The 26,922-nt window shown below is 23.8% G+C and overlaps 9 protein-coding genes across 9 annotated transcripts; 7 read left to right on the plus strand and 2 right to left on the minus strand. All coding sequences in view use genetic code 6, as the record gives it.

Moving 5' to 3' along the window:
• Positions 1–64: 64 nt before the first annotated feature.
• On the minus strand, positions 65–4,391 carry TTHERM_00437540 (cytochrome P450 family protein; the record flags this gene model as incomplete). Its single annotated transcript, XM_001017750.3, has 9 exons — positions 4,031–4,391; positions 3,717–3,974; positions 3,519–3,659; positions 3,283–3,449; positions 2,923–3,228; positions 2,778–2,867; positions 2,199–2,646; positions 937–2,148; positions 65–828 (listed from the first exon to the last, which is right to left on the minus strand). Exons 1-9 carry the CDS (start codon positions 4,326–4,328, stop codon positions 65–67), a joined length of 3,684 nt encoding a protein of 1,227 aa, XP_001017750.3. The 5' UTR covers positions 4,329–4,391.
• A 451-nt stretch (positions 4,392–4,842) lies between these two features.
• On the plus strand, positions 4,843–9,359 carry TTHERM_00437530 (Serine/Threonine kinase domain protein; the record flags this gene model as incomplete). The annotated part of the gene is made up of 8 exons (XM_001017749.2): positions 4,843–5,502; positions 5,556–5,687; positions 5,743–7,715; positions 7,919–8,343; positions 8,402–8,575; positions 8,643–8,772; positions 8,824–8,929; positions 8,982–9,359. Exons 1-8 carry the CDS (start codon positions 4,915–4,917, stop codon positions 9,357–9,359), a joined length of 3,906 nt encoding a protein of 1,301 aa, XP_001017749.1. The 5' UTR covers positions 4,843–4,914.
• An 817-nt stretch (positions 9,360–10,176) lies between these two features.
• Positions 10,177–11,277, plus strand: TTHERM_00437520 (tetratricopeptide repeat protein; the record flags this gene model as incomplete). The annotated part of the gene is made up of 1 exon (XM_001017748.1): positions 10,177–11,277. One exon carries the CDS (start codon positions 10,177–10,179, stop codon positions 11,275–11,277), a length of 1,101 nt encoding a protein of 366 aa, XP_001017748.1.
• Positions 11,278–11,945: 668 nt separating this feature from the next.
• On the minus strand, positions 11,946–12,827 carry TTHERM_00437510 (AT hook motif protein; the record flags this gene model as incomplete). Its single annotated transcript, XM_001017747.1, has 1 exon — positions 11,946–12,827. The coding sequence occupies one exon, from the start codon at positions 12,825–12,827 to the stop codon at positions 11,946–11,948; it is 882 nt and encodes a 293-aa protein (XP_001017747.1).
• Positions 12,828–14,794: 1,967 nt separating this feature from the next.
• On the plus strand, positions 14,795–16,051 carry TTHERM_00437500 (hypothetical protein; the record flags this gene model as incomplete). The annotated part of the gene is made up of 1 exon (XM_001017746.2): positions 14,795–16,051. The coding sequence occupies one exon, from the start codon at positions 14,795–14,797 to the stop codon at positions 16,049–16,051; it is 1,257 nt and encodes a 418-aa protein (XP_001017746.2).
• A 1,954-nt stretch (positions 16,052–18,005) lies between these two features.
• TTHERM_00437490 (hypothetical protein) lies at positions 18,006–19,256 on the plus strand (the record flags this gene model as incomplete). Its single annotated transcript, XM_001017745.1, has 1 exon — positions 18,006–19,256. The coding sequence occupies one exon, from the start codon at positions 18,006–18,008 to the stop codon at positions 19,254–19,256; it is 1,251 nt and encodes a 416-aa protein (XP_001017745.1).
• Positions 19,257–20,483: 1,227 nt separating this feature from the next.
• On the plus strand, positions 20,484–21,734 carry TTHERM_00437480 (hypothetical protein; the record flags this gene model as incomplete). Its single annotated transcript, XM_001017744.1, has 1 exon — positions 20,484–21,734. The coding sequence occupies one exon, from the start codon at positions 20,484–20,486 to the stop codon at positions 21,732–21,734; it is 1,251 nt and encodes a 416-aa protein (XP_001017744.1).
• A 1,176-nt stretch (positions 21,735–22,910) lies between these two features.
• On the plus strand, positions 22,911–24,161 carry TTHERM_00437470 (hypothetical protein; the record flags this gene model as incomplete). Its single annotated transcript, XM_001017743.2, has 1 exon — positions 22,911–24,161. The coding sequence occupies one exon, from the start codon at positions 22,911–22,913 to the stop codon at positions 24,159–24,161; it is 1,251 nt and encodes a 416-aa protein (XP_001017743.1).
• Positions 24,162–25,420: 1,259 nt separating this feature from the next.
• Positions 25,421–26,674, plus strand: TTHERM_00437460 (hypothetical protein; the record flags this gene model as incomplete). The annotated part of the gene is made up of 1 exon (XM_001017742.1): positions 25,421–26,674. The coding sequence occupies one exon, from the start codon at positions 25,421–25,423 to the stop codon at positions 26,672–26,674; it is 1,254 nt and encodes a 417-aa protein (XP_001017742.1).
• Between the last annotated feature and the right edge of the window lie 248 nt (positions 26,675–26,922).

Genomic DNA, 26,922 nt, shown 5'->3' on the forward strand with positions numbered 1-26,922 from the left:
ATTGATAGTGTTTATTTCGAAAATCTTTTACAAATTAGAGCTTCCCATTTTTTTCTTTGTTTACTCATAGAGGTTTATTGATTGACTTAATTTTTTCTAAAGACTTTTTTAATTAATTTTCATAGACTTACTTAGCTTGTGGATTTATGTTTTTCTATTAAAGTATTTTTAGAGACATTTACAAATACTTCACACTTTCTTCATAATTTTGAAGCTTATAATATGTCATTCCTACGTTTCCTAACGATATTGCCAAAGAAGGATGATTATCATTTTAGAATATGTTCTTTTTTATTTCTAGAGATTCTAATTGTAATTTCAAAGATTTATCATCTTGAAAAAGTCCTTCGTATGCTAGTGCCAAATTATTAAGACAAACACTTATTTAATAATCTTAAGTACCTTAACTACCTACTTCTTAGTGGGCTTTTCCAATCCCATTATTTCTTTATGAGTGCCCTTTTTTTATTTTTAGAGATTTTTCTAAATTTTCTATAGCTTTTTCATACTCTTTAAGCTAGTAATGAATGAGCCCAATTTTTTCCAGGCTATTACTTGTGTACAAAGAATCCTTTCCACTTATTTCTTCATTAATTTTAAGAGACTTTTGTGCATATTCAAGTGCTTGAGGGTATTGCTATAATTCTCTATAGTAGTCTCCTATATTCCCCAAACAAGTTGCTATAAAATTGTGCTTTTCTCCTAAATGCAATTTTAATATTTCATACGACTCTAAGCAGTAATTCAAAGCATTATTTATGTCACCCATTTTTTACTAACATAATGACATATTATTAAGGACATATCCAACATTGATATGGTCACTTCCTTTTAAATTAAAAAATTTATATTTGAATAATAATTATTTTTATAAAAAAGTTCTTTTGTTGTTTGAATTAATTTTTATATAAACTATTTTTTTGATTTGATAATTACCTAACAGTTTTCTCAAATTCAAAAGAGACTCTTCACATAACTTGATAGCTTCACTATAATAACCAAGTTTCTCTTTTATAGAAGCTAAACTAGATAATGAGTTATAATAGTCAGGGGTTCCTTTTTTCCTTAATTCTAATGATTACTTTTGATATTCCTCTGCTTATTAGAAAGAATTAATATTTTTAAAGAAAATTGAAATATTTTGATATGCATTAGCCAGATTGGTGTTATCAGAAGATACTGCATTTTAGGCGTTTTGTAAAGCCAACATGTAGTTCTCATATGCTTTATCAAGCATTCCTACTTATTCGTAACAAACTGCTAGCTAGGTAGAAGGTATATAAAGAGGAATTTATTTATCAGTGAGAATTCGAGCTATTTGTATATTGGTAATCCTGTATTCTATGGCTTTTTCAAAGGAGCATTTCCTCTCTAATAACGAAGCAATAATATCATTAATTATAAATGCTTCATTACTTATTTATTTTATCATACTTTTAGCTATTTCCTTACTCTTATTGATTATCAGATCTATATTAGTATTTTTTTGGGCAACCATAAGAAGTAGTTCAAAGTATTTTACATTTTCTCCCATCAATTTGCTGTTGTTTTAAATAATATTACTTAAATCTTAAATTCCTTGAACTTCCATTTCAAAACGAGTTTGCTTCATTATTAAATCTTTTTTCTCTTCATCAGTAAATTCATTAGCATATTTATTGAGTAATGTTTTTATCGTTTAAACTCCCTTTTTATAAGCATACATCTGCTCATAGAAATCTATTTACTGCAACAAATAATCTTTTTACAAATTATTTTAGGTTTGTTACAGTTTCTCTTATTGTACTTTTTTTACAATATCCTAAAAATCTTTGATGTTTTCAGACACTTAACTATTTTTTTCTATTTCACTAAGAACTTAATCACATGTCCTTAGTTCTTTTTTAAATATTTTGTATAAAATTTACTTTATTTCTTTGTAGGAATCATCTATCTAGTCTATGCTATCAGAAAAACTCCTCTTACAAAAAGTATTCATGCTAGGATCTTTAAGAGCTAGTTTACATAAAGATCTAGCGATACAATATAATTCTCCTTCAATACAAATAGCATTAGTTATCTACTCTTCTTATAAATTCAAAATATCTGGATTTGAAAAGGCCGGTGTATAGCATCCAGGATAATCCTAAATACAATCAACAGAACCACCTAAAAAGATTTAATTAATAAATCATATTATAAAAAAAATAGAAAATTACCAAAATCTATCAATTTGATCTAGAAAGTCTAATAACTTATTGAAATTAACACTATATTTTCTGGCTTAATATCACAATGAAAAATGTTAAATTTTTCTTAAAGATGTTTTACATATACAACAAGTTGCTTGAGAATGTAAAATAGCTCAGATTGCTAATACATGACTAAATTATTTGTTTTTATATAATTATCATATTAATGGAGAGACAACTCTCCTTTCTCACTTTATATAATAAAATTTTTATCATCGTAGCTAATAATAGGTGGACATATTTTTGAAAATTTTATTTTTTCTAAAATTTATTTTTCCTATTAGAAACTGTCTTAAAACCCTTTGAAGAATTTCTTAAAAACAATAGTTTTTTTATCAGTTTAGTCATAATAAAGCCAAACTTCACCTTAGCCTCCTTTACCTAACAACTCTAAAAACTAATACCTATCATTTGACTTTTTATTAAATAATATAAAGGTAAATAAGCAAGAGAGTCAGTGTGTATAGTTAATTATATAAGTAAATAAGTTAATAACCAAGTATAAATAAAAAAGCTAATTCAAAATAATAATAATATCTATCTTACATTATCTTTTGCTTTATCAACTTTTGAGATATTTTAGTCAAGACAAGCTAAAAGGTATTATTAATTTTCTTATTAACTGCAAACTAGATTCTAATGTATTAATATAAATATTAATTGAATGAATTTGTTTTAAATAAAATTTTACTTTAATATTTATCTTGAGGAAGGTAAAAAAAACTTTTCTCGATGAAGGATTTGAGATAATTTAGAAGAAAAAATCAGTCAAATAATCAATATTTAAGTTTTGAAGCTTAATTTTTCTACTTAATGGTTTTTATGTAGATTGTAACACTTCTTCATTTTGCTTAATTTCTTAAATGAGTTTTAGTAAATCTTGCTGAAGATCAAAAATATATTATTATTATTTTTTGCTATCTGACTGATTATAATCTTCAATAATGACTCTCATATCATTTAACACAATAAATCTCAGATTATATTTCTTGTTTACCTTTTTGAAAATAATTTATTAATATAAAAAATAATTGAAAAAATAGGTTTATACCTCCTTAAACTCTAAAATAAACATTCCCTAAGGTGAATTATTCTCTGAATTTTCAATTTTCTATTCTTTAACTTTTTGAGATAGTTCTTTAGTTGTTTGATTACTCTATGACATTTAAGAATTTTATTATAATTATTTCTATTCTGTATCGTTTTTTTAGATTTTTTCTATGCGAAAAATATTTTAAATGAATAAATAAATATTAATATCTTATTTTTTAATTAAAGTATTTTTACAGTTAAATCCTCTTTTTGGTATTGTTAGATCATCGATATTATCATTAATTTAGTTTTAATTCTTTTCTTTCTATTCTTATTGCTTTTAAGGATCATATTTTAATCCTTTGTTATAATCCTATGAAGGCTATATTAACTATTCTTATTGATTAAAATAGAAAAATATTATTATTAATTTTATTTAATTATTTAAAATACTGTCTTTTTTTGCAATCTTTTCGTTTTAGTATTTATGTTAGGATTCTAGATTTAATTTCTATTAATTTATTTGATTTAAATTTAAAGATTTCCTTTCATATATTTATTAATTTTATTGCTAAACACTACTATTAGTCTATGAAGGATTCGAAATCGACTTAGTTCTTGCTTGCAAATAGCTTTAAGATTCTTAATTTTTTTATACATTTTTCAAAGAAATTGCACTTTTCTATATCAGATTATTAGCTTTATTTGGATCTTTATTTTAAAAAAACTATTTTTAGCTAGAAAATAATTGTAAAATCTACATTTACCTATAGCTAATGCCTTTATTTTGTTTTCTTATGAAGCTTTAAATACATTTTATTAGGCTTGGGGTGAAGAAATTTATTTTAAGTTTAAAGACGGTTTAGAATTAGGGCTATTTATTAGAGGTAATTTTGTAATATTATTCTATGATTTTTATTTTTAGGATAAAATTTAATTAGAAGAAGGACTTTAAGTGCTTTATTTAAGAGAAGATTAATAGTAAGAAGACGCATTTGTGCTCTATGTTTGAGTTGATGATAAAATATTTTTCTTGTCTTATTAATAAACTAATGCTTATTTCATTTTATTTATAATTTACTTATTGATTAGGAATTGTTTAATAATATATTAAGTTTGCTATAGTTAATTGATTGATTGATTGATTGATGTTTTATAAATAAGAAAGTACAAACTACTGATAAGAATAGATATTATATTATTTATTAGTATTTCAAAAAGATACAATTATAAATTATTTTAATATTTTAACTAATCCATTTTTTTTTTTTTGAAAGATAAAATTTTTATAAATATTTTAAAGTCACAAAGAATATTTGGAATTAAAATAATAAAATATAATTAATTTGTAATTTAAAACAAAATAAAATATGATAGAATTATTTATTTGAGATTATTTTTTTTTGTTAAAATTTTAAAACTGAGGCAATGAATCGATTTGTAAAGAATCACTATAAAGTTAAAGTTTCATTATAAAATTTTAGATGTTGTTATTTTAATTAAAATATTGTGTAAAAACCATAAATTATAATAATAATCAATACTTAGCTAAATTTTTTATTAATAAGATTAAAATATAGGTCTTTAAATAGATTTTACGATTTTATTTAAGAACTCTTTTATTAGGATAGCAACAAAATTTTAAGTTGTTATGGGTTGTGGTTCTTCAGGGATCAAATAAGATCCACAAAAAGATATTAAAAAGCGGATTGGTAAGCCTACACCAATAGATACATCAGTAGGGATGCTCCAGTAGCAGGATTAATTGAATTAAAATAATTTAAATGAGAGTAAAAAATAAGATGGCTTGAAAAGAGAGGATAACTAGGATATAAAATAAGAAGAAAAAAATGTTAATGATGGAATAAGTCTCACCACTCCTCTTAATGCTCAAGCAGCTATTAAATAGATATTTATTATCCCCCCTTATGATAGCGAAGGTAATTTGTAAGAGGAAATTAAAACATTAGAAATTAAAGCAGATGTTTAATCATAATTGAAAAAATAAAAAATTATCGAAGCAAAAAAGAAATAATCTTAGGAGAGCGAGCAATCTAATATAGAAAAATCACCATTACAGTAAATTCCAGAGTAAAGTAGCTAAGAATCTCTATCAAAAGATATTTAACTATAATAATAGTCAAGCGATTAAGTAGATAAATAGAAAATTTAAAAAAAAAGCTAATTTGAACAATCTAAATAGTAAGAAACAGAGATCAAATAAACTATGAGTGACTAAGTACATTTTGTTTTTAAATTATACAAATTTTTATTAATTGTATTAAAAAGTAGAAAAACAGTTAAAGTGGTCCTTCGTAAGAATAGACTGTATAAAGTAATACGATAGAAACTAATTCACTTAAAAATTAAGAATCAAATAAGATACAGCAAACTAAAAAAACTCCTGAAAGCATACCTAATAAAGTAAGTAATCTTTCAAAATTTATTTCAAATTATTTTTAAAAATAAAATTAAAAAGATAGAATAAACTATACGGGCTAATAATGATGAAAACAAAGAGAGTAAAGCTGATCAAACAACTAGTTAAATAAACTAAGTTCCAACAGTTTAAACAAGCTAACATAATGGCTAGAAATTGACAAATTAAAACAAATAATCTTAGCAGTAAATTTCGGGGGTTAATTAGTAAATAAACAATCAAAGTCAACAATAGCCTTAAAACCAAGTAGTTTCAAGCAGTGAAACTAATGGGCAGCAAAATTAATCAGGATAAAATCCATTTTAAAAGATGTTAGATATAAATAAATAGTCATAATAGTAAAGCTTACCAAATAATTAATACAAAAGAAGTGTTGTTGATCAGTAAAGTTAAAGCACACCATCACGCTCTAAGCCAATAAAAGGAATCTTGGAATTCATGAAATAAGAAGACATTTTAAAAAAGATAAAAACGTAAGAGCCTCAAAATCCATAGAATGAGTATTTCTCTTAATATATAGAATAATATAATTATGATAAAAGCGACTATTTTATTGAAGATGATCTGATTCCCTCTGATAAGCAAGATAGTCTAATGGACTCGTAGATTCTTATGCAAATTGAGAACGATTATTCTAATCAAGGAATTCCAGTTAAATTCGATTTTACTCGTAATTTACTTTCAGATTTCAAAAAAAAACAAAATTCTTATTAATCGAATGGATCTCCTAGTAATAGTACTTGGAATAACGCCAAGCTTATGGAAAAACCCATAAAATAAGTCAATCCTGTCTCTAACAATGTTAATTTGTTAAAAATAATAAAAAAGTAGCAAATGAACTAATCAGATTAAACTTAAGTTAAGTAGTAACCATAAAAAGTTACTCAGAATAAATTTGAATCTGTCTATTCTTCTTAGTTTTCTAAACAATAATCAGAATAATAAGCTAATTAGAAAGAACAAGAAATTCAAAAAATGCCATAAATACCAATTTAAGAAAGGAGAAATACTATTTTATAGTCCCTCCACTTACCCAAAAAGTAAACAGCATAGGAAAGTTAGAAAGAAGAGGAAAATGCCTCAAATATCGAAGAAAATTAAATTCGCAAAAGAGAAAGTACTAAAAATGAGTATAAAGAATAAAGTAAAAAGCTGCAGGTGCAGGAGGAATAATCTAAACAAATTATAGCTTAAACCCCCAACAATCAATAAGAAGAGAAATAAAATTAAGTCTTTCAATAGCCAACGAATTTACTGTCTATTAAATCAGATGATTATATGAAGATACCTACTATTCAATAAAAAAGGCTTGAAAAAACAAAAGCTCAAACAATAAGCTTAACAAACAGCAATCCATCATAATAAAATACTCCTAACAGCAGCAACAAACAACCACCATAACCTAGTTAGCTAGGTTTAATATAAAACTTGAATAGACTCAATACTTTCGACACAGTGAATGATACAATTTCAAATGCTTCCCCAATAAATAATTCTCTTTTAAATAATAATGGATCAAAACCTGAAAACAAAGAAAAAAAATACACTTTCAATACTGAAATTTAAAAAATTAACAAGTTAAAAAAGCAAGAAACAAATATGACTGAAGAGTTAGAATAAATCGTCAAAGGCATGGACGATAAACATAATATATTAGCACACAATAACCTAAGAGCATAAAAGACATTTGATGTTCCTAAAACAGATGAATTTGCTTTATAAAAGAGCCCTCTTTCTATTTTGAAAGACTTAAATTTAAATAAATTTTAATCTGAATAAAATGGGGCTAATTCGGCTTAAAACACAAGTAATTTAATCTGTGATTTTGAAAGAACTGAAAACAGTAGGAGTAGTAGAAATAGTAGTGCAAGTAGGGATGAATTTTAGATTAGTATTTCATCTCCTCTCAAAAATAGCTCGAGGGTCTTACACACAAACTCTATTCAGAAAGAAATAAATAAAGAAGGTTAAAAATAAATCAATCAGTACACACTTATCAAAGAATTGGGAAGGTAATTTTGCAAAATTCAAATGAGTTTTTAAACAAAATTTTAATCTCAAATTCAAATAAAATATATTTCCATTTTTAATTCCCATCAAATGCCCTAACAATATTTCTACAAAACATAAAAATTTTTTTTAATTTATCAAATAATACTTTAAAATCAAGAAAAACAATACCTTTTTTTCAATGAATATTTTTAATTTAACTAAGAGGAGCTTGCGGAAAAGTAAAACTTGGATTAGATGAAATAAATTAGAAATACTACGCTATAAAAGTTTCTAACAAAAATAAACTAAAGAAAAAACTTGTTTCACAAAAGATTAATGCGTTTACTCTTTTGGAATAAGAAATTGCAATAATGAAGAAGGTAGACCACCCTAATATTGTGAAACTCCATGAAGTCATTGATGATAGCGAAAATAACAAGCTCTATTTAGTTATGGAATATATGAAGAGAGGAGCTATTCTTTCATCAGGATATTTTAAGGCAACTATTTAGAGCTAAGATCCTATCAGATATTCTGAGCTATATGATGATAATGGTAAGCTAAAAAATAGGTAAAACGAACCTAAATCAATTGATCTTAATTCTGCTCTTAGATACATGAGGCATATGACACTAGCTCTAGATTACAGTATTAAAATTTTAATCATAATCCATGACTAACTTATAATTAAAATAATAAATTAAAGTGCACAACTTTGCTCAAATTTGCCATAGAGACATCAAACCAGATAATTTATTAATAGATGAAAATGATAATCTAAAAGTAGCAGATTTTGGTATTTCAACTCTTATGGAAAAAAGTGATGAAACTTCCTCGAATGCTGGTACTAAAGCATTTATGGCTCCTGAATCTTGGGAAAGTACTTTTATTTCTTTAAAAAGCAATATATATATATAATAACTTTAATTGTTACTGACAATTATTAGAAAAGGTTTTTAAAGCACCTCCTTTAGATATCTGGGCAACAGGAGTAACTTTGTATATAATGATTTATGGAAGTGTACCTTTTAAAGAGAAAAAATTAATAGAACTGAAGAACGAAATTTGTCAAAAGGAGTAAATAAAAATACATTTTAAAAAATTACTTAATAAATTTATATTTAATAGGATTGTTTTACCTCCAATCCCAGAAATACCCGAATAGGCCAAAGATCTTCTATTTAGAATGCTTGATAAAAATCCTATGAAAAGAATAACTGCTAAGGGAATGCTTGTAAATATATTTTATAGTAAAACTGTTTAATTTTTTTTTGTCTTTTCAAAAGGTGCATCCATGGATCACAGGTGATGGGGAGTTTATCCTAAAAAATGTTATAGATCATACCCTCACAGTAGAAAACTCAGATTTGGAAAAAGCCATAAGAAAAACTACTAAATTTACTGCATCTGTTATGATAGCACTAGGTCTTAAAAGAGTGCTCAAGAAAGCCAGAAAATCTCTAATGGAGCAAAAAAGCCAAAACAGCCTCTCCATTTCAACACCAAATAACAACCAAAGAAAGTTAAGTGTATAAAATAAAATAGAAAATATTTCTAAATTCTCTTAGAAACCAGGTGATAAGAAAGAATACAAAGAACCAGACAGAAGATATTAAAAGTTAAATGTCTCTCAATTACTAAGAGATGAATCTTTTAATAGTTGATATACTTGGATATAGTTAGCGAATTAATTAACTGTGCTCCATTAGATAGATACAAACAAAAAAACAGCATTAATTACATTATAAATTTTTATTTAAAAATAAATTTCATAATATTAACCTAAAAAGACATAACGAAATCAACATATTCTTTTGAATAGACTGTTTCTAATTTGTCTTATTTTATACTAAATATCAGATAGTTAGTTAGTAAATTATATATTCTATATTCTTATATAAAAATATTTTGTTATCTTAAAACAGCTTTTTTTTAATACCTTATTACTTTAAAAGCCCATTTAAATTGTTTTTTACTTACCTTTCAAATTTATTTATAAAGTTTTAATTATTGTTAAGAGTGGAAATTCAAACAATAGAATACTTACCAATAAACATAATGTGAATATTTATATTAGATTATAAAAATTGTATAATTGGTATTTGATAATCTTTAATATGTGAATTTTTTTAAATTCATATTCATCAATGTTTTGACCTAACATTTTTATTTTTAAGGTTTATAGTATGGCTAACACCTACTATTTAAAATAAAGAACTACAGTATGTTTATTTTATAAAATTTAATAATTTTTATAGATTAAAAATGAGAATAAACAATATTCTTGTAAAATATAAATATATGACTTAGTAGAATTAATAAAGATACAATGCATAAAAGAAACTTTAAAGAATAATCTAAAAACCTTAAGTAAGATTTTGTTAAATATATATTTTGGCTTTATTTGAAATAAAAAAAAATTTGTCAAATATTTATTTAGATTATTTACTAAAATATAATCAACTCAAAAAAATAATATAAATGATTCATTTACTAAAAAATTCATTTAAGAATTCTCCAGTATGGCTCAATCTTTCTAATGTAGGGAGGTTTTAATTTGCTTTTAATCCTCAAAAAGTAATTTAAGACTCAGCTAAATTTGAATTAGAAACTTCATAATTACCAAATGGATAATAAATAACTGATAAATTATATGATTTAACAGTGAAGCTTGAAAATTAATCTCCATTTAATGAATCTGAAAAAGCAATGATGACTATGATGACTCTTGCTGATTATAACATGAGATTTAAGAATACAGATTTAGCTGATAAAATATTTACTACACTTATTAGCCATCTTGAGGAATACCAAAATAATAATATGGCATTTTACCAGTATTTAAATCCCAGTATTTTTTATAGAAAGGCTCTTATGATTGAAGAAAAGATTCAAAATACTAACAATAACAACGAGCAATTAGAGTAATAAATATTAGAAATGTATAAACAAGTTGCATCTATGATTGAAGAATATACTGAGTTTTCAGAAACTCTGATAGAAGAGAATGTTCATCTTTTAGCTAAAGTTTATGAAAAATTAGGAAATATCTTTAAAAAGAAATAAAACTTTGAAGAAGCTATAAAATATTATCAAAAAGGAATTAAAGTTGGATAAGAAGTATATCACAAGAATGGAGTGTATTTGATAAAAATGAACTGTCTTGTAGGAGATCTTTTAAGCAGATCTGAAAAAAATTATGTAGACAGTATATCTTATTTACAAACTGTTTTAGATAACATATCTATCAAAACACCCTAAGATGCTTAAATATTTTCAATCGCTTCTAGCTCAATTCTCAAAGTACATCTTAACTATCCTCAAGTATTTAAGTCTGAGTAGACAAAATAATTAGTAGATAAAATTGAGAAGGTAATTTAAACATAAGACAAAGATTAAAAGCTAATAACTCCTTTATCTCGCTCAGTTATTTTGACTATGAAAGCAGAAAATGAATTAAATATGAACGAAAAAGAAAAGGCAAGATAAACATTTGACGATTCATTAGCTTTAGCTCTCAAAGTTTTTCCTCCAAATCACTCATTTGTATAAAACATCTTCAAAAAAATGCAATAATTATGAAATGATAATATATTAAATTGATTTTTTAGCAGTATCAAATAGAAGAATACAACAGAGTTTCTAGAAAAGATATAAATCTATTAATAAAATAAATAAATAATAGTTAAAAAATATAGAAGCTTTTGTATCAAATTTTTGTCTCAAAAGAATATTTAATATCTAATATAAAGGACATATATATATAGTAAAGGGAATACATAAAAAGCCAAAATTTTACAAATATTTTTAACTTTTTACAATTTTTTTTAGATAAACCTTTCGGGTTTACCAAAAAGAATTTTTTTCTAATTCTAGCACTGCTTTTAATCATATATTTTTATTTTTATTTAATTTAAAATGATTGAATTAAAACGAGCAGAAGTATTTTTTAAAAGATTATTTATTTGACAACTAATTATCAACATTAGGAATAGTTTATAATTACTTGTTAAAATAAATTTACTATTTTTTATTACATAATCAAAATAATGAAAAATTTCTAATTAAGTATGACATATACAATTTTTAATGTCTTCTTCTCTATATAGTTAATTAAAATAATATTTATTTTAATTATAAAATGAAAAAAATAATAAAATTTAATATATTATATTTATGTAACAAGAAATATTTATATTTTATTTATAATTAATTACTTATATTTGAATTAATTATTAAATTATTCACTTTCATAAATCTTTTTTATCATTTTAGAATGAGAAAAGATGTGGATGTAGCTTTTAAAACTCTCTAATAGCATGAATGCTAACTCCATGTCTCATCCCATTAATTTCATTCCAGCTATTATGGATGCCTATAACTTTTCCTTAGAGGTTGATGATAGGTGAACCACTATGACCCCAATAAGTCCAGCAAGAATGCTTCAAAGGACCTAACCCTTTTTCTTATACTCCATAAATGGGATCAAGAGTATAACCTTCAAAATATCCTTTTGAAATGTAAAATGGAGGATAGTTAGTTTTTTATGATCTGACACTCTCCATGTCATGATACGCTGGTTAACCAATACATATTAACTCTTCAAATTTTTTTAATTCCCCTTCTTAAAAGATTTCAATTTAAGGATATATTTTTTCAGATATATCTGTACCTCTTTTTATGATCTTTAAGATTGCTATATCTAATTTTTTATTATATTTTACCAATTTGCATTCTACATCCTCACCATTTGCAAATATCAAATGAAATATTTATTTGGGTTTAGTTTGCTGCTATGGCTCCTAAATTTTTTTAGGTCTTCCTCTTTTTTTCTATGGTGATACAACACTATTCTAATTTGGCTAATCTTCAAAAGAATGATTAATATTATCATCTTTATCTTCATCTTCATTCTCAATAACACAATGAGCACAAGTCATAATATAACCATTTTTTCCATCATAGCAAAATGCACTTCCAAACTCATCAGAGATAAAATGTAAACATCCATAGATAGATTTCTGAACACACTCGTAGTATGGATTATCAACTTACCAATTCTTTCTATCTAAATGGTTCAACTTCTAAACATTTTTGATAATCTATTACTATACAGCAGAATACTTTTTCATGTCCACTCAAATTCAAAATTAGTGATTTATAAATTTTATATTTTAAAACGATTAGAATGTCTCGATTCTCTCATTTTTATATCATGTAATAGCATAATATCTAAAATGCTACAAATTCCTCATTTTTCTTTATTACAAAGGCTTAAAATAGAATAAGTACTAACTAATTTGAATGAAAATACAGAGCAATTAATAAAATATTAATAATTCTAAGATTTATTTTTAATGATTCATATAGTTGGATTTTCCTTTCAATATTTTGATGTAGAAATGAATAACTCGAATTTTTTTCATTCAATTTGTTATTATCTTAAATATATTGAGTAAATTAAAGTAATGCGAGTTTTTATTATTCTATGAAATTAAATTAAAATTTAAATTTTATTAAAAATAATTTTATTTTAAATTTAAAAAAAATAAAGATTAAAATATTTTTTTAATTATTTTATGAACTAAATTATTTTTAACTCTATTTAAAAAATTAACAATAAATTTTAATCATAAATAAATCCTAAATAAATCTTATAAATAATCATTTTACAAAGATAAATTTTAATTAAAAATATTAAATTTAATAATAATAATTAGAAATATAAGGAAACTGTTAAACTGGACACCTATATAAATTGAGCACTCCTTAATCTATAAACTTGGAATCTCTATATTTTGGGCATAATTTTTGTCTTATAGATACCCAGTTTAGAAAGGTTTTGCTGTGTGAGTTTAAATTAAAAATATCTAAAACCAATATTTTAAAATTATTTTTTTTTGCCTTACTTCTATAAATTTTATCAGTAAATTCATTTTAAATAGTAAAATAATCTAAAAATGTATCACTGTAATTAGAATAAAAAGTATTTTTTTTAAATATTAACTGAATGACATAATTGTATAGAGGCAATAATATTAAGATTTTCTTTTATATTTCTTTATGATTTAATTTTTAAAAAGAAAAAATTAGGAAAGATTTTTTTAATTTAGATTTTAAATCTCATAATTGTGCTTAGCAAGCTTGGAAAATTTTTTTATAAAAACAAATTCATCATAAGTTAATTAACGTTTTTTTATATTTAAATTTTGGTTTAATATTTTAAAAATTAAAAATAACTATTTTAACCTTTCCTAAAATATTTACATAAACTGAACTGCATCCATCTCATTTTTTTATACAACATTAAAATAAATAAATTTTTAAATGAAAGAAAATATATTATCTCCGAATAATATTCATTTATACTATTTTGAAATAATAAGTATGAAGCTTTTAATGAGTTCTGTTAAATCCTTATTCATCTTTATTTAAAATTTTCTTTATACATCCGGGAAAACATTTAAATAAATAAATAAATTAATTCATTTCCAGAAATCTTTCTATAAATTAAATTAAAATGCATGAAATTTTAAATTGAAAATTAAATCAGGCTAAATGAAAGCTGACTATAAAACTATGAATTATATTTTACATGCTTTTTTAATAATTTCATTATATGATTTGAATATTATTCTCTGTTAAATTCTACTAAATTAACATAAAAAATACTTTTTTTCTGTTTTTTCATTCTTAATATTTTGAATTAGCATTAATGATGATTATTATTTAATAATTCTTCTCTACTTTCTAAACCATTTTATAATATATGCATATTTATTATTTAAAAAATACAATTATTTTTAGGTTAAATAAATAAAATCATTTATAAAATTACAGTAAATTATACTTTACCTTATGATTTCTTTAACAACTTGTTCATTTATTAATTCAAAATTAATTAATTAAAATTTTTCTAATAATTAAAAAAAGCTAATTTTAAATATTAATAGCTAGTTATTTAGTTAGTTATTTTCTAATTATTGTTGGAAAGTTATTTCATTTGAGTATCTTTAAAAAGATAGACATTTATAATCAAGAAATACTATAAACGATAATCATTAAAAAGATATAAAAAAATAAATAATAAAATAAAAAAATGAATAAAATTTTAATATTAACTTTGGTCATTTTACCTATTGTACTTTCTTAGTGTCACAATGGTTGTGCTACCTGCAATGGAGATATTTGCTTATCATGCAGTGCTGATAATTCTGAAGTAGAAGCCAACTAAAGAGCCTGTGTATGCTCAAGTGGCTACTATGCTTCTTCTCTCACTCCCCTCACTTGCAATCAATTGATTTCTGGTAGTTAAGAGGATGGATGTAATGTTGAAATGGCTTTAAATATTGCTAACTTCAACGTTAATACTGATTGTTATTATTACACTGAAAATGCTGGGTAATCTGGTTCAGAAGCTAACTACATCAGATCTGATATTTCTATTGATACCACTCACTCTTAATTTAGTGATGCTAATTGTAGAGCTAACCTTGTTACTCATGTCTAATTTTAACCCTAGAATAACAATAGTGGAAACGAAGATTAAGACTATGTTGATTTGTCTGCTCCTGCTAATGGTGGTTCTTACCTCAGCGATTTACCTGGTGGTAATATTGGTGATCAAAGAATCTAAATTCCTCTTATTGATGTTTATGGTCTTGCTCACAGCCAAACTGTAAGTGCTGATGGAAATCAAATTGTTCAAATTTTGAACTTCAGAATTTTAATCGGATTCTAAGGTACAGTATTGAGGTCCCATAGATGGTAATCAACTGTTTTCACCAACAGAAATTAAGTTTAAACCTTCACCATCGATGTAGATATCCAAAGAACTTAAGGTTGCTAACCAGGTCAAAACTGTATCATCGTTGCTGATTTGGATGTTACTGGTAAATAATACGAATCTGATTGGGTTACAGAAAATAGTGCTGCTCAATACACTGTCGGTGATATCTTGTACTTAAGAATATGGTTTAAAGATGCATCTTATACAAAATAGCTTTCATTCTAAAAGTTATACTACTTAAATGACTAAAATTAAATATTTGATTACACTGCTCTTTGTGATCCTGTAGCAACTGCTTGGAATCATAGTGACAAATCCCTCCATGTTTAATTACCTTTAGTTGAACCTTCATTAAGTGCAACTATTCAAGTAAATATGCTAATTGAAACTGCAGATGCACGTTTAAGAAGATTATAAAGCTCTTAAACACCAGGTAATAGTGCTACTCAACAATTCTCTCTTTCAGTAAGCTCTGCACCAGCAAGCACTTCTAATTAGACAACAACTAATACTTCTAAGTTAGTTTTTATTATGTTAAATTTGCTTTCGATTATATTTTTAATTTGAAAATTAAATTAATTAGCTTAATTGATTAATAATGTTTGGTTTTTACTATATTTTAGCATTTCTGATTAGATATTAATTTAATTTTTGTAAAATTATTTTTTTAATTAAAATAAAAATTTTATTTAAAGATAAAAGCAAAATTATTTTTTTTCATAAAATACTAATAATTGGTTATTTAAAAAAATTATTTTCTTAAATTTATTTTTAAATATAAAAAATATTTATTTTATTTTAGCATTAATAAATTCAATTTATTTTGGTTTATTTTATTAGAAAAAAATGGAGTCTTTTATTTTAAAATAGTTAGTGAGGTTTTTTTTAAAATATAAAAAGCTGTTAAATTACTGCGTTAAATCACTTTTCATTTAAATTATTACATTATTAATGATAACATAAGAAATTTAAAATAGAAAAGAAATATATAATTTAAACTCAAAAATATTGTTATTAATTAATTAAAATTCAATTTAAATGCTATGAAATTTTGATTAATTCTATTGACAAGTAAACTGATGAATTCTTAATTAAATATGTTGGGCTTCTAGAAACTAAGTAAAAATAAAGAGTTAATTTACCCTTAATAATACTAATTTGTATTTATTAATACTAGAAAGTATTATTAGAAAGTAAAGAAACATATGATCATTTATTTTGTTTTATTTTTATTGAAATAACTTCAAGGTTTATTCAATAAATGAGTATGCATGTTCAAAAATAAAATATAAATGAAGTATTTTTTTAATATATTTTAAATATGATATTTCCTCCTTTCTTTAACTAATAAAACAAAAATATTATTTTAATTATTTTTAGAAAATTTGTATTCTACTTTTTATTATTATTAAATGTGAAATGTAATATTTTTTAACAATGAGATAAAACCTACAATTGAAAAACTAAATGTTATTTTGATTAATATGTTGCTTTCTACTATTTTTACAATTACTTCAGTTTACTGATTAAAAGTAAATAAAATATTTACATCTTCTTATTCTAAAAACTAAAGTGCTTCGTAATTCAAAAATTAGCTATATTAATTTTTTTCTTTTTAACTATTTTGAAATTTTAATTGATTAGTTAAAATAACGCAAAAAATTTACTTCATAAAACAAAACCAATTTTGCTATTTATTTTTCTTAGATTTTTAAAAGTATAATGATAAAATTATTAACAAAATGAATTTACATATACTAAAATTTTTTCATTGTAAAAATGATTTATGAAATATTTAAATTGAAATTTTAAATTTATATTTTTAAATAACGTCCTTTCTTAAAATACAATTTAAACAAACAAACCTATCAACATAAAAAAATACTTCTACTTAAGCTCAGTAAAAATTCATGCTTTTAATAATTATTGGAATGTTAGTAATCAATAAATAAATCAGTTAAAAGAAATTTAAAACTTTCTTTTCATACTCATTCATTTCAAAATTATAAAAATAAAATTTGTTGCTAAATCTGATAGATTATATTTAATTTATCTAGTGAATTAATAAATTTGATATATTAGAAATGCTCTCATCAGCTAAACTTTTACTATTCTCAAATATATACTTTTATTTTTGTTAATAAAAAAGTCAAATTAATTTTAAATATTATAATGAATATTTAAATACAAAGATATGCACAAATAATTAGTTTACATTTGTTTTTTATCTAATATTTTATTTATTTATTTATATATATATTTTAGGTATATTAAGTTAATATATTCTTTCAATATTTATTTGATTAGCTTCTAATACTTGATTTAATTAAAAAAACTGATAATTATTACTAGAATTTGAATTTTTTATAGTGAATTTAATGTATTTTATTCTAATGATATCTATTCCCTTATTTCATAAATATAAAGTGCGGTTATTTCACTTATATTAGTTTAAATGCAACATTTTTGCAAGCTAATAAAACAAAAAAACAATAAATAACAAATTAAAAAAAATCTTAAAATGAAACAAATATTACTCATTACTTTAATTTTAATACCTCTCGTATTTTCTCAATTATGTCATAATAGTTGTGCTACATGCAATGGAAATGTCTGTCTCTCATGTAGTGCTGATCACTCTCAAGTAGATCCTAACTAAAGAACTTGTGTTTGTTAAAGTGGTTACTATGCCTCTTCTCTAAACCCCCTCACATGCAATCAGTTGATTTCTGGTAGTAAAGATAACTAATGTCATATTGATATGGCTTTGAATATGGCTAACTTCTATGTTAACACTGATTGTTACTATTACACTGAAAATGCTGGATAATCTGGTTTAGAAGCTAATTACATTAGATCTGATATTTCTATTGATACTTCTCACTCATAGTTCAGTGAGGCTGATTGCAGATCTTATGTTGTTACCCATATCTAATATTAACCTAAAGGTAATCATAGCGGTAATGAAGATGTCGATTATGTTGATTTACCTGCTCCTGCTAATGGTGGTTCTTATCTCAGCAATTTACCTGGTGGTAAAAGTGGTGATCAAAGAATCTAAATTCCTCTTATTGATGTCTATGGTCTTGCCAATAGTCAAACAGTCAGTGCTGATGGAAACCAAATTGTTCAAATTTTGAACTACAGAATTTTAATCGGATACTCAGGTACAGTATTAAGATCTCACAGATGGTAATCAACTGTTTTCACCAACAGAAACTAAGTTTAAACCTTCACTGTTGATGTAGATATCCAAAGAACTTAAGGTTGTTAACCTGGTCAAAACTGTATCATCGTAGCTGATTTAGATGTTACTGGTAAATAATACAAATCTGATTGGGTTACTGTAAATAGTGGTGCTCAATACACTGTTGGAGATATCTTATACTTGAGAATATGGTTCAAGGATGCTACTTATACTAAATAACTTTCATTCTAATAATTATTTTTCTTAAACGACTCAGGTTAAGTATTTGATTACACTGCTCTTTGTGATCCTGTTGCCACTGCTTGGAACCATAATGACAAATCCCTCCATGTTTAATTACCTTTGGTTGAACCTTCATTGAGTGCAACAATTTAAGTAAATATGAAAATTGAAACTGCAGATGCTCGTTTAAGAAGATTGCAAACTGGCTCTGACACTACTTCATAACAATTCTCTGTTAGTGTTGCTTCTGCACCTGCTAATAATTCAAACACTTCAAATACTAATGCTTTAAATTTAATTTTTGGATTAATTAATATTTTTGCTTTAATATTATTAATTTGAATATAAAATTATTTACATACTTTGTATTTTAAAAGTTTATCTTATTATCTACTTACTACCAAATAAATAAAATTTAGAACTAAAAATATATTTTTTCATTTATTAAAATAACAAACATAATTTTATTGTGAATTATTTTAATCCTTAATAATAAAAAATAAATATCATAATAGTAAAAAAAAAAGAAAAGTGAAAAAAATTTAAATCAGTGATTTTTTAAAATTTAATCAGATTAAAAAAAATAATTTTAATTAAATTGAGGAGAAAAAAATTAAAAATGCATTATTAAAAAATTAAATTATGAGTAAAACACACTCTTTTTTTATTATCTATTAACTATTAAATTTAGAATGCCAAAATTTATTAAAGTTTAAAATTAAAAAAGATAAATATTTTTGGATGTTGAAATTTAATAAAAATAAATAAATTAATTAACATATTATACTTAAATTTTTTACTTGTTAATTTTTTAATATATCCGCACCATAAATATACTTAAAGTAATTAAAAATGAACTTGATTAATATATTTGGTTCCAGTAATTATAAAATAATGTAATCCTTAGTTAAATTTACAAAAAACTGAAAAATTAAAATCTGTTATTTTTTGGCAATTGAAATTTATAAATAATTTGTTTAAGTTAGTTTAACTTTATTGGAGCATTTTTCAATAATCATCATTATTGTAAATTGTATTTAATTTTTATCAAATCGAAAAATCTAGCAAAACGAATAAATTACTATTCATATAAAAAAACATAAAAACTAATCAAAATGTTTTTCACTTATTTGAGTTATCATTTTTTATCATATTTTAGAGAATTGATTTTAACATATTTTAACTACAAATATGCTTTTCTATTTTTCTATCAATATTTCTTTAAGCGTTAAGAATATTAAACAGTAAATATCAGATTAATTATATTTATCAAAGTATAAAAAAAACGTTTTTTTACAATAGGTATACTCATCTTTTATGTTATCAATAATTTAATTAAATTCTAGCTAACAAATTCTATCAGATTTTAAAAAGTTTTTATTTTTCTTCCCAATATTTAAATATACAAATTTTAATTGTTATTAATTTGATTATTACTGTTAGTTTACAAAAAGAAATAAATTAGTAAATATATACTATTAATTTAGACTTTATTTAATATAAATACGTATCTGAATTTTTTTTAAACTTATAATTTAATCAATTAAAAAAAAAATACATTATCAAAAAATGAATAAAAAAATTATTATCCTCTTAATTACTATTTCTATTGCATTTTCTCAATTATGTCACAATAGTTGTTCTACATGCAATGGAAATGTCTGTCTCTCATGTAGTGCTGATCACTCTCAAGTAGATCCTAACTAAAGAACTTGTGTTTGTTAAAGTGGTTACTATGCCTCTTCTCTAAACCCCCTCACATGCAATCAGTTGATTTCTGGTAGTCAAGATAACTAATGTCATATTGATATGGCTTTAAATATGGCTAACTTCCATGTTAACACTGATTGTTACTATTACACTGAAAATGCTGGATAATCTGGTTCAGAAGCTAATTACATTAGATCTGATATTTCTATTGATACTTCCCACTCATAGTTCAGTGAGGCTGATTGCAGATCTTATGTTGTTACCCATATCTAATATCAACCCAAAGGTAATAATAGTGGTAATGAAGATGTCGATTATGTTGATTTACCTGCTCCTAAAAATGGTGGTTCTTATCTCAGCAATTTACCTGGTGGTAAAAGTGGTGATCAAAGAATCTAAATTCCTCTTATTGATGTCTATGGTCTTGCCAATAGCCAAACAGTCAGTGCTGATGGAAACCAAATTGTTCAAATTTTGAACTACAGAATTTTAATCGGATACTCAGGTACAGTATTAAGATCTCACAGATGGTAATCAACCGTTTTCACCAACAGAAATTAAGTTTAAACCTTCACTGTTGATGTAGATATCCAAAGAACTCAAGGTTGTCAACCTGGTCAAAACTGTATCATCGTTGCTGATTTGGATGTTACTGGTAAATAATACAAATCTGATTGGGTTACTGTAAATAGTGGTGCTCAATACACTGTTGGAGATATCTTATACTTGAGAATATGGTTCAAGGATGCTACTTATACTAAATAACTTTCATTCTAATAATTATTTTTCTTAAACGACTCAGGTTAAGTATTTGATTACACTGCTCTTTGCGATCCTGTAGCCACTGCTTGGAATCATAATGACAAATCCCTCCATGTTTAATTACCTTTGGTTGAACCTTCATTGAGTGCAACAATTTAAGTAAATATGAAAATTGAAACTGCAGATGCTCGTTTAAGAAGATTGCAAACTGGCTCTGACACTACTTCATAACAATTTTCTGTTAGTGTTGCTTCTGCCCCTGCTAATAATTCAAACACTTCAAATACTAATGCTTTAAATTTAATTTTTGGATTAATTAATATTTTTGCTTTAATATTGTTAATTTGATTGTAAAATAATTGTTTTGTTTATAATTTTATATTTTAAAGGCTTTGCTTTTATTTTAAATTAACATTTCCTTCAAATTCAATTATCATCTAGAATAATTTTTAAATTAAAATTATTAACTTATTTTACATTTTAAATTTTATAAATGGAAACTAAATAAAATAAAAAACTTTAAAGAGAAAGCAATTAATAATTTAAAAATTAAAATATTTATAATTTATGACTTAATGAAATAAATTAAAATTTATTAGAATAATAAATAGTATAAGATAAAATTCATTTAATTGAATAAATTGCAAACTAAAAAACAAAAATTGATTAAAATAATAAATTATCTATTAAAGTATTTCAAAATATATGTTAGTCTTTAAAATAATTTTTATTTAAAATTAAGAAATATCGAAAAAGTTGTTGAAACTTAATAGTTTAATCAAAATAAACTTTGATAATATACTTTGTATTTATTAATTTAATTTTTAAATTTATCCCCCACCTTAACAATGCTTTAAGAAATAAAATATAAGTCTAAATAACTGACTTGAATTTCAAGAAATATAAAATAATGTAATTAATAGTTATTCTTACAAAAAACTGAAAAATATTATTTTTTATTTAATTTTGATAAAGTATATTTATGAATATTTTGTATAAGTTAATTTAGTAGAGAATCTCATTTTTTAATCTGCATTAAAATATATTTTTTATATTTACTAAATAGTACTAAACAAAAGATTTCTTGAAATGAAATTTCATTTTTCTAACTCATATATCTTTAGCCAATCTAGAAATATATTTTAAATAAATATTTTGGGTAGAAGTAACAATTTTATGTTTGTTCTCTAATTATTTCTTAAAACTGATAAAAAATCTTCAAAAAATGCTTAATATTATTATTATCTAATAAAGTATAAAAAAACCGTTTTTTTATGATAATTAAAGACTCCTATTTTCATTAGCTTAATTAAATTCTAGTTAATAAATTTTATACAGTCTAGAAGTAGAATTCAAAGTTAAAAAATTTTTCTGATATTAATTTGATTAATGCCGTTAGTTTATAAAAAATATGTAATAATTTATATATACTTATTTGTGTTTTAAATTAGTATAAATACGTATCTGAGTTTTATGTTAAACTTATAATTTAATTAATCAAAAAAAAAAATACATTATCTAAAAATGAATAAAAAAATTATTATCCTCTTAATTACTATTTCTATTGCATTTTCTCAATTATGTCACAATAGTTGTTCTACATGCAATGGAAATGTCTGTCTCTCATGTAGTGCTGATCACTCTCAAGTAGATCCTAACTAAAGAACTTGTGTTTGTTAAAGTGGTTACTATGCCTCTTCTCTAAACCCCCTCACATGCAATCAGTTGATTTCTGGTAGTAAAGATAACTAATGTCATATTGATATGGCTTTGAATATGGCTAACTTCTATGTTAACACTGATTGTTACTATTACACTGAAAATGCTGGATAATCTGGTTCAGAAGCTAACTATATTAGATCTGATATTTCTATTGATACTTCTCACTCATAGTTCAGTGAGGCTGATTGCAGATCTTATGTTGTTACCCATATCTAATATCAACCCAAAGGTAATAATAGTGGTAATGAAGATGTCGATTATGTTGATTTACCTGCTCCTAAAAATGGTGGTTCTTATCTCAGCAATTTACCTGGTGGTAAAAGTGGTGATCAAAGAATCTAAATTCCTCTTATTGATGTCTATGGTCTTGCCAATAGTCAAACAGTCAGTGCTGATGGAAACCAAATTGTTCAAATTTTGAACTACAGAATTTTAATCGGATACTCAGGTACAGTATTAAGATCTCACAGATGGTAATCAACTGTTTTCACCAACAGAAATTAAGTTTAAACCTTCACTGTTGATGTAGATATCCAAAGAACTCAAGGTTGTCAACCTGGTCAAAACTGTATTATTGTTGCTGATTTGGATGTTACTGGTAAATAATACAAATCTGATTGGGTTACTGTAAATAGTGGTGCTCAATACACTGTTGGAGATATCTTATACTTGAGAATATGGTTCAAGGATGCTACTTATACTAAATAACTTTCATTCTAATAATTATTTTTCTTAAACGACTCAGGTTAAGTATTTGATTACACTGCTCTTTGTGATCCTGTAGCCACTGCTTGGAACCATAATGACAAATCCCTCCATGTTTAATTACCTTTGGTTGAACCTTCATTAAGTGCAACAATTTAAGTAAATATGAAAATTGAAACTGCAGATGCTCGTTTAAGAAGATTGCAAACTGGCTCTGACACTACTTCATAACAATTTTCTGTTAGTGTTGCTTCTGCCCCTGCTAATAATTCAAACACTTCAAATACTAATGCTTTAAATTTAATTTTTGGATTAATTAATATTTTTGCTTTAATATTGTTAATTTGATTGTAAAATAATTGTTTTGTTTATAATTTTATATTTTAAAGGTTTTACTTTTATTTTATCTAAAAACTCATTTAAATTTATTTATCATTTTCAGTGAAATAATTTTTTAAATTTAAATTAAAAATTTATTTTGAATTTTAAATTATATTTATTGTTTTTATAAAAGAAAACTAATTAAAAAGAAAAACTTAAAAAAGATAAAATTAATAATTTTAAATTAAATTTTTTATAATTTATATAATAATGAAATAAATATTTATTTGAAAAAGCATAAAATAAAATAAATTTAATTTAAGTAAATTTAGAAATTAAAAAAAATTAATTAAAATAATATTACAAAAAAAAAAACTTTTTTGAAAGTGTTGAAGCTAATTGTTTTAAAGTTATAAACTAATTTTTGTTTAAAATAAGAAAATATAGAAAAAATTGTTGAAATTTAATAATATAAATTAAATAAATTTTGATAACATTTTTTAATTTTTAAATTTATTCCCCACCTTAAAAATGCTTTAAGAAATTTAAAAAAATCTAAATAATTGACTTGAATTTCAAGATCTATAAAATTATGTAAATAATTGTTATACTTACAAAAAACTGAAAAATATTATTATTTAATCTAGATAAAGTATATTTGTAAATAATTTGTATTATTTAATTTTGATGGGAATTGTATTTTTTAATTTATATTAAAATATATTTTTTATTTTTTATGTTTACTGAATTCTACTTAAACAAAAAATTTATTGAAATGTAGTTTTATAAAATACATCAAAATTTAACCATAAAGTATATTCTTTTAATTATGAGTGATCTTCTATCCTAACTCATATCTATATAGCCAATCTCGAAACATATTATAAATAAATATTTTGAAAAGTAGTATTGATTTTATGTACTATCTCTAATTATTTTTATAAACAGGTAAAAATTATTTAAAAATAATTAAAACTTTTTATTATCTAATAAAAGTATAAAAAAACCGTTTTTTTATGATAATTAAAGACTTCTATTTTTATTAGATTAATTAAATTCTAGTTAATAAATTTTATCAGATTTCATAAAATTAATCAACTCTCTGGAAATGGAATTCAAAGTTAAAAAACTTCTCTGCTATTAATTTGATTAATGCCGTTAGTTTATAAAAATATGTAATAATTTATATATACTTATTTGTGTTTTAAATTAGTATAAATACGTATCTGAGTTTTATGTTAAACTTACAATTTAATTAATCAAAAAAAAAAATACATTATCTAAAAATGAATAAAAAAATTATTATCCTCTTAATTACTATTTCTATTGCATTTTGTCAATTATGTCACAATAGTTGTGCTACATGCAATGGAAATGTCTGTCTCTCATGTAGTGCTGATCACTCTCAAGTAGATCCTAACTAAAGAACTTGTGTTTGTTAAAGTGGTTACTATGCCTCTTCTCTAAACCCCCTCACATGCAATCAGTTGATTTCTGGTAGTAAAGATAACTAATGTCATATTGATATGGCTTTGAACATGGCTAACTTCTATGTTAACACTGATTGTTACTATTACACTGAAAATGCTGGATAATCTGGTTCAGAAGCTAACTATATTAGATCTGATATTTCTATTGATACTTCTCACTCATAGTTCAGTGAGGCTGATTGCAGATCTTATGTTGTTACCCATATCTAATATCAACCCAAAGGTAATAATAGTGGTAATGAAGATGTCGATTATGTTGATTTACCTGCTCCTAAAAATGGTGGTTCTTATCTCAGCAATTTACCTGGTGGTAAAAGTGGTGATCAAAGAATCTAAATTCCTCTTATTGATGTCTATGGTCTTGCCAATAGCCAAACAGTCAGTGCTGATGGAAACCAAATTGTTCAAATTTTGAACTACAGAATTTTAATCGGATACTCAGGTACAGTATTAAGATCTCACAGATGGTAATCAACCGTTTTCACCAACAGAAATTAAGTTTAAACCTTCACTGTTGATGTAGATATCCAAAGAACTTAAGGTTGTTAACCTGGTCAAAACTGTATCATCGTAGCTGATTTAGATGTTACTGGTAAATAATACAAATCTGATTGGGTTACTGTAAATAGTGGTGCTCAATACACTGTTGGAGATATCTTATACTTGAGAATATGGTTCAAGGATGCTACTTATACTAAATAACTTTCATTCTAATAATTATTTTTCTTAAACGACTCAGGTTAAGTATTTGATTACACTGCTCTTTGTGATCCTGTAGCCACTGCTTGGAACCATAATGACAAATCCCTCCATGTTTAATTACCTTTGGTTGAACCTTCATTGAGTGCAACAATTTAAGTAAATATGAAAATTGAAACTGCAGATGCTCGTTTAAGAAGATTGCAAACTGGCTCTGACACTACTTCATAACAATTCTCTGTAAGCGTAGCTTCTGCCCCATCAAATTCATCAAATTAAACTAATACTTCAAATTCTTTGATAGTTTTATTCAGCTTGCTCAATTTGTTAGCCATAGTTATTCTTATTTGAAATAAAATTTAAAAATAAAATTATTTATAAAGCAAATATAAAATATTTAAGGTAAATAAATTTGCGTAATATATTTTGTAACTTTAAATTTAAGAAATGACTAATTAATTAATAAAAAATAATTTTAAAAGTAAATAAATTTGATTATTTTAAAAAATTAATAATTAAAAATAATAAATGAAAGAAGGGAAGATTATATGATTAGTATAATTATATGTATACCACTCACTCACTCAATCCTTTTCTAT

This window comes from Tetrahymena thermophila (genome assembly GCF_000189635.1).
Source record: "Tetrahymena thermophila SB210 genomic scaffold scf_8254607, whole genome shotgun sequence".
Classification (NCBI taxonomy): domain Eukaryota; phylum Ciliophora; class Oligohymenophorea; order Hymenostomatida; family Tetrahymenidae; genus Tetrahymena; species Tetrahymena thermophila.